The sequence below is a fragment of the Panicum virgatum genome, chromosome 3K (assembly GCF_016808335.1).
Source record: "Panicum virgatum strain AP13 chromosome 3K, P.virgatum_v5, whole genome shotgun sequence".
In the NCBI taxonomy this organism is placed as follows: Eukaryota; Viridiplantae; Streptophyta; class Magnoliopsida; order Poales; family Poaceae; genus Panicum; species Panicum virgatum.
Window position 1 is genome coordinate 24446652 of NC_053138.1, and position 7622 is coordinate 24454273.

Genomic DNA, 7622 nt, shown 5'->3' on the forward strand with positions numbered 1-7622 from the left:
ATTGCTTCTAAGAAATCTGATCAATGATGTGCATTTCTAATCTCTTTGACTTAGTGGTGCCATGGCTAGCCAAACCTTTCACGTCTCATTTACTATCTCTGTTTCAAATCGCAGTTCGTTTGATTTTTTTATTCTAAGTTTGACTGCTCGTTTTATTTAAAAATTTTGTACAAATATTATTAAATTTAAATTATTCTTAAAGATCTTGTATTGATAAAGTAACCCACAATAAAAAAAATAATATTTTGTACAAATTTTTAAATAAGATGAACGATGAAATTTAAGATTTAAAAGTCAAATGACTTATAATTTGAAACGGAGTACTAGATTTGCCCCTTGTTTAATGCCAAACACAACCAAATCTCTATCCTCCCGCGGAAAAGCTCACGAAAGCACACCTCTAGACGCCCAATTCCTCAAACACCTTTGCTTGCCTATGCCATGGCGGCGCCGTCCCCAGCGGTGCGGCAGCTCGAAGACGCGGTCGTCGCGAGGCTCCGTGCCTGCGCCACGTTCCGGGACCTCCTCCGCGCGCACGGCCACGCCGTGCGGCGGTGCCTCTCTCGGAGCAGCTACGTCGCCACCCAGATCGTCCACCTCTGAAACGCCCACGGCCGCGCCGCGCACGCCGCTCGGGTCTTCGCCCAGGTCCCCGACCCGAACCTCCACCTCCACAACGCCATGATCAAGGCCTACGCGCAGAACCATCTCCACCGCGACGCAGTCGAGGTCTACGTCCGCTTGCTCAGGTGCCCCCCGCTTCCTTGGGGCGGCGGATTCTCCGGCGGCGACCGGTTCACGTACCCGTTCCTGCTCAAGGCCTGCGGCGGCCTGGCGGCGGTCGAGCTGGGAAACCAGGTGCACGCGCACGTGGTGAGGTCCGGGTGCGAGGCACACGACATCGTGCAGAACTCCCTGATCGAAATGTACACCCGCTGCGGCGATCTGTCGCTCGCGCGCAAGGTGTTCGATGAAATGAGGAACAAGGACGTGGTGTCCTGGAACACGCTCATCTCAGCGCACGCGAGGCTGGGGCAGATGAGGAAGGCACGGGCGTTATTCGATTCGATGCCTGAAAAGACGGTGGTTTCCTGGACCGCGTTGGTGTCCGGGTACACAGCAGTCAGCGACTTCGCCGGCGCGGTCGAGGTGTTCAGGCTGATGCAGATGGAAGGCTTCGAGCCAGACGACGTGAGCATCGTCGCGGTGCTGCCGGCCTGTGCTCAACTTGGCGCTCTGGAGCTAGGCAGGTGGATATACGCTTACTGCAACAGGCACGGCATGCTGCGCAAGACGTACATCTGCAACGCGCTGATGGAGATGTACGCGAAGTGCGGGTGCATCGACGAAGTGCTGCAGCTGTTCCACGGCATGCCCGAGAAGGATGTCATCTCGTGGAGCACGGCGATCGGCGGCCTCGCGGCGCACGGGAGGGCGCGCGAGGCGGTCAGGTTGTTCGAGGCCATGGATGGAGAAGGAAGGGTGCGGCCAAACGGCATCACTTTCGTGGGGCTTTTGTCAGCCTGCTCCCATGCCGGGCTCCTGGATGAAGGCCTGCGCTACTTCGACCGCATGAAGGATGCCTACGGAGTCGAACCCGGTGTCGAGCACTACGGGTGCCTAGTGGATCTCCTTGGCCGGTCAGGGCGAATCCAGCGCGCCCTGGACACCGTACGGGGCATGCCAATCCCCGCCGACGCCAAGATCTGGGGATCGCTGCTCAGTGGGTGCTGCAGCCACGGCGACGTGGACACTGCCGTGGTGGCGGCCGAGCGGCTGGTCGAGCTGGAGCCGGGCGACGTGGGTAACCTTGTCATGCTGGCCAACGTGTATGCCGCGGCGGAGCGGTGGGGCGACGTGGCGAACACAAGGAAGGAGATAAGGAGACAGAGCACGAGGAAGACGCCGGGGTGCAGCATGATCGAGGTGGACAACGTGGTGAGGGAGTTCGTCGCCGGGGAGGACCTGGGGCCTGAGCTGGGAGGCCTTGCTGCCGTGCTGGATATCCTGGCCTCGCAGCTTGCTGCCGATGATGAAGAATTCGATGATTCAGATTGCTGGGTTAATGCGAATGTGTTACCAGTGACTGATCATTGCCAAAATGAGAGGTAAGCAGGCTCATTCCAGCGAGCAGTGATTTTGGCTTGTCAGCTTTTGTATCCCTTTGGAGATTTGATTCCTGAGTCCTGACAGGTGCATTTGAGGTGTCCAGATTTGAGAAATACTCCTCTGTTCACTCGGAAACAATTTGGAGATTGTGAATGAGTTAATTATAGGGGAATGGGATGTGCAATTACTACATGAAACTTTTTGGCCGGAGGATGTTACTGAAATCCTCAGGATACCAATTGATGATCAGGAGGAGGATTGGCCGGCATGGCACTTTGATGCAAAGGGACTCTTTTATGTAAAATCAGCATCCAAGGTGGCACTGGCAAACAGAGATGCAAGTGCTAGCTGCAGTGCTTCTGGATCTGATGTCTCTGGCTCCAGGAGACGTGAGTTTGAATGGCACAAGATTTGGCTGCTAAAAGTCCCCAACAAAGTTAAGATGTTTAAAGGGAGATTATAATAGTCTCCCGGTGAGAAGGAATGTGCCAACTGCCAAGGCGTAGGGGTTTTCTGGACACTATATGTCCAGTGGTCATTGTGGGCATTTCTTTTTTAAGTGCAAATGCATGACGTGAATTGGACTTGGAACATATCAGAATTGAGCTGGTAAAATGCTGACTAGGGAAACAATTTCTGAACATGGTATGGTCACTAGATAAGAAAGAGCAACTGGAAGTGATCATCCATCTAAGTGGTCGGCTAGGGAAAAAGATGGGAGGATGTCAGGTGCAACAGAAATTCAGAGCTCGGTGTTGTATTTTTCTACTGAATTTGAAAAGCTGGAAGCAGCTGAGCGAAAATGTCAGGGACCTTTCAGAGTAAAATGGGCGCCACCAGTCATCAGAGGATATCTACACGACCAACATCACGGAGTTCTCTTTCCAGAGACCAAAGGGGAACGATTGGGTTTTGTTGCCCGGGATAAAACAGGAGATGTGGTGGCGGTGGGGGCTGGAGATATTAGATGCGCAGCATGGACGTTTCAAACAGAGGCGATTGTGGCTCACAGTCACAGAAGCATTCAGAGAGCATCCGAATTGGTCATGAGGCTATCTCCAGCAAGGATTGCCATTTAGGTTGGCGTACGCAAAATGGCAACGTTTGGTCACTGTAGCAGCTGGCAAACGAGTCCAACAACGTTGCCAAACCCGATAGGCATTTTGCGTCGGTGGAGAGAGGATAGCCAAATTGCCTTCTCCATCGTGGGGAGGCATTCCACCACCGACGCAACGGTCATTCCCCCCTCCCCACATCGAGAGAAGCCCCCGCCGTGCCAGATCTCGCCGCCTCGGGTGCGACTCGCTCCCGAAAGGTCACCACCGGCGACGACACAAGCTCCATCTCCGGCGACTCCGTAGTCTCAAGGTTCGTCCTCTTCTTCCTCTTGACATGGTTGCGTTTTGGATCTGGGTTTGGACAGCATGGGAAGGTTCCCTTCGCCGGATCTTACGAGCGGTGCCCCATCCCTGGCCGATTCCGGCGCCTTGGCCCCGGCGTGACGCGTCCGCTTGGCCATGGCTTGACGGGGCCTCTTCGCCCGGCCGTGGCGGAGCTGCCCCACCCCGTCATGCCGCAGCCGGCTTTCCCCCGCCTTGGCGCGTCCGCCTTGGCCCCGCCGTGACGCGGCCCCCTTGGCCCTCCTGTGCGGCGGCTTCCCAACCCCGCCTTGCCGCAGATGCCTTGTCCCCACGTTGCCGCGGCGTCCTTGCCCCAGCGAGCAGCGGCTGACCGTGATATTCTGTTGTTAATTTGCGTCCAATTTATTTGTGTTTCATTGCCGCAGCGAATAGTGAGTTCATTGCGGTTAGTGCGTCTACGATTGTGGGCCTTTGCAGATGACGGATACGGAGGCAGTTCTGGACTCGGCCATTGCCACCATGTAGGGCACCGGCAACCAGATCCTGGCCGTCTGCAAGGAAAAGCTCCACTTTGGGAAGATGTTGAATGTCATGGAGGTCAAGGAACTGGGTGAAATCCTTGAAGCAATAGCTGAAGCGTTGGATCAGGATTCGCTGTTGTGCCAGGAGGCCGCCGATAACGCCAAGAAGGAGGTGGAGTCTGACGATGGTGTGCCGTCGGACGTGACATGGCCGGAGAGCTCACCTGAACTTCACAGGACCGAGTGCCTGTCTCGCAAAGATCACATCGAGACATTCTGGGGCGTCGACTATGACTCCGATGCCATGCCCAACTTTTCTGACTAGATGTCATGGTCTAATCCAGGCCAAAAATGAAATGTATCCCTGAATGTCTTAGTTTATGTTTCGAACAATGTCGAACCTTAGCTTTGTTGCCCTATGTTGTGAACTATGATCATGTGTGAAGTAATGTACTGAACTATGTTTTAATTCAGGCGTGCATGTCATGCATTTGTGTTTTAATGCTTCCCATATGTCTCCAATCCCCGTTATATGATCATGATAATGTTGTAGGATGGACAACCGTTTCAATCCCTATGTATGTGATGGTGAAAACTCTCAGGCCTGTCCTGACACACAGCAGTGGGAGTTCCCATTGTCGGCAACCTTGGATGCGATTGGCCGAACTACAAATCCTCAGGTGAGAGGAACTCCAGGACTACATCTCAGCAATATTCGATTAACTGAAAACTGATTAATTGTTATGTTGTGATTGCATTTATTTAGCACATGGCACATTCTGGATTGAATTTTGAAATGCACCAAGGAGAATTTGATATTCATGAAACTGATTCAGTGTTGGAGATGCTTCCTCCCAAACCTAGTAAGTCAATAAAAAAACTGACCAAAAGGTTGTCTCAAAGAGGTAAAGCTTTCAGCAAAGAAGAAGATAGGATTATATGTTCTGCATTTTTGAATGTGAGCAAGGACCCTATCACTGGTACGCTCTTTTCTCTCAATTATCAGATTTCTTGCCATATTACTCTGAGGCAATTCAGTTCATCACATATATATATTGTCAGGAACAAACCAATCTAGTGGAGGATATTACCAAAGGATGCATGACTACTTCGATGAGCACCTTGGAGCACCTTCCAGTAGAAGTGTCAAAGCCGTCCAGCATCGTTGGTTGACTATACAAAAGGCGGTTAACAAATTCTATGGACATTATTCAACAGTTGAAAGGTTGAATGAGAGCGGAAAAAATGAGCAGAACATGGTGAGTACAGCCTGTTTACATTGTCGCAGATTGATGATGCATGCAGTTTGATGTTGCATACATGCATTTGCTGAGCTATGTCCTGTCTGCCACAGATTGATGATGCAGCTAAATTGTATGAGGACACAGAGTCATGGACATTTGAACACTGCTGGAACATACTGCGGCATGAACTGAAGTGGAATGATAAAATGATAGAAATCGAAGCCCTTGGTACTGGTACACGAGTGAATCAACGTGTGCCTGTTGATGCCGCTGCTGAACCGATGCCAGGTGAAAATGCAGACAATACGGCACGCCCCGAAGGTAGAGACAATGGAAAGAAGCGTAAGGCAAGGGCATGTGCTCAAGACTCCCAGTCCTCGGCTGCAATTGAGGTCCTCTCTGCTATGAATGCACGAGGGCAATTGAAGGATGATAAAGAAGACACACAAATGGCTCAAATTCTTGAGAGGAAGGATGCTAAGATTTAGCTGCAGCAAAATTTGATTGCAATGCAGCGAGAGGACATGGAGAAGAGGTATGAGATTGAGAAGGAAAAATTGGTACTGAATAGGGAGGACCTTGAGTTGCGTAAAGAGAACACAAAGGTTGAGATGTTGAAAGCCGAAGCTCATTTCATGGGTCAGGACCTTGACAAGCTAGCACCACACTTGAGGGAATACTACCTGACCATCCAGCGTGAGATTATGGAGCGTCATGGCATTAGGTCTGCTCCTCCTGGTAGCACATCTCAATAGTCTTCCAGAGTCTATTACTGAGAGTTTGTATACTGTTGTGTAATACACCATTAAGTATGTTGTGCACTTGTTTTTCATGAATGGTCTGAACTTTACTACATCATGCTACCTATTACAAAAGCTGCATTGGTTTGTGTTGCAACATTACTACATCATGCTACCTATTACAATAGCTGCATCATCAGTTTGCACGAACCAAAAGGTGGATAAGTAGGACACACTTCATCCATGATAATTAGGCTACCTTGTTGCAAAAGGTCCAGTTGAAGCACCGTAAAGACCCCAGATGTGTTCAATGAGGTCCTGCTGCAGCTGTGTGGACGTTTCCTTGCTCTTGATGCAGTTATACGTGTTAATGAGCTTATCAATCGCTGGAACATCTCTATTCTGGCTAACAGGTGGATCATCAGCCCCTTCAAATCCTTGTGTATCCTCTGGGTTTACGTAAATATCACGCTTGTCTTCTATCACCATGTTGTGCAGAATGACACAAGCACGCATGATTCCATTCAGTTTTTTGTGGCTCCACATCCGGGCTGGGTTATAGATGATCTTGAATTTTTTTCGCAGTACTCCAAAAGTTCTCTCCACGTCTTTCCTACATGATTCTTGAATGCTAGCAAATACCTTGTGCTTCATGCTTGCTGGAGCGCTCACCGTCTTCACAAAAGTTGCCCAATTTGGATAAATCTTGTCAGCCAAGTAGAATCCCATAGTGTATGGGTTTCCATTTACCCAATACTCAACTTCAGGTGTCCTCCCTGATGCAAGCTCATCAAATACAGGAGAACGTTGTAGAACATTTATATCATTGTGAGATCCTGGGAGTCCAAAAAATGCATGCCAAATCCTCAGATCTTGAGTAGCTACTGCCTCAAGGATAACCGTTGGTTTGCCCTTATGTCCCTTGTACATACCAGCCCAAGATGATGGACAGTTCTCCCATTGCCAATGCATGCAGTCTATACTTCCGATCATGCCTGGAAAACCTCTTTCCTCATTTTGCCTAAGAATTACTTCCAGCTCTCTAGCCCTAGGTGGCCTCAAGTATTCTTTCTCATATAGGTCTATAACGGTCTCCACAAATTCGAAAAGGGTGTCGATGACAGTGGTCTCTGCCATTGCGTAGGTGTCATCTAAACCATCAGCACTGCCCCCATAGGCCAACATTCTCATGGCAACTAAACATTTGTGAATTGGTGTAAAACCTTTGTCCCCTGAAGCATTCCTCTTCTGGACGAAATAACTGTTCCTAGCTGACACTTCGTCGACAATGCGAAGAAATAGGGATTTACGCATCCGAAATCTACAGGTGGTAGTAGGCCAACAATATATCAGATGTAAAATTTGGGGCAAAATGATTACATGCACGACTGAAGAAAACAAAGACTCATCAACTAGTTACCTTCGCCGAAACAAACCATCGCCATACAAGGGTGGGTCGTTGAAGTAATTTCCCATGATTTGCTCGTTTATCTCATCCCTTTTTCGCTTCTTGACTTGATGCTCGGGTACAGATCCTCCCCACCGCCGTTTACTACCAAAATCCATGCATGCTACAATGGCAGTGGCATGCAAGTCTTCCTCTTCTCGACGCCTTGCTGCAACCGTTCCGCACATCGCCATTTTAAT

General features: G+C 49.9%; 2 protein-coding genes across 2 annotated transcripts; one reads left to right on the plus strand and one right to left on the minus strand.

Moving 5' to 3' along the window:
* Window positions 1–391: 391 nt before the first annotated feature.
* LOC120698553 (pentatricopeptide repeat-containing protein At2g20540-like) lies at window positions 392–6088 on the plus strand. Its single transcript, XM_039982231.1, has 5 exons — window positions 392–2108; window positions 2194–4671; window positions 4758–4971; window positions 5054–5250; window positions 5346–6088. Exons 1-2 carry the CDS (start codon window positions 682–684, stop codon window positions 2201–2203), a joined length of 1437 nt encoding a protein of 478 aa, XP_039838165.1. The 5' UTR covers window positions 392–681; the 3' UTR covers window positions 2204–4671; window positions 4758–4971; window positions 5054–5250; window positions 5346–6088.
* Window positions 6089–6230: 142 nt separating this feature from the next.
* LOC120700748 lies at window positions 6231–7112 on the minus strand. Its single transcript, XM_039984983.1, has 2 exons — window positions 6908–7112; window positions 6231–6811 (listed from the first exon to the last, which is right to left on the minus strand). Exons 1-2 carry the CDS (start codon window positions 7110–7112, stop codon window positions 6231–6233), a joined length of 786 nt encoding a protein of 261 aa, XP_039840917.1.
* Window positions 7113–7622: the final 510 nt, after the last annotated feature.

What these genes read in the sequence shown, in the direction of transcription:
- LOC120698553 (XM_039982231.1), top strand. Translation starts at nt 682, where the DNA reads ATGATCAAGGCCTACGCGCAGAACCATCTCCACCGCGACGCAGTCGAG.
- LOC120700748 (XM_039984983.1), bottom strand. Translation starts at nt 7,112, where the DNA reads ATGGCAGAGACCACTGTCATCGACACCCTTTTCGAATTTGTGGAGACC. An exon ending in CTGTCCATCATCTTGGGCTG is followed by an intron (nt 6,812 to 6,907) that starts GTATGTACAAGG and finishes TTGGACTCCCAG; the next exon opens with GATCTCACAATGATATAAAT.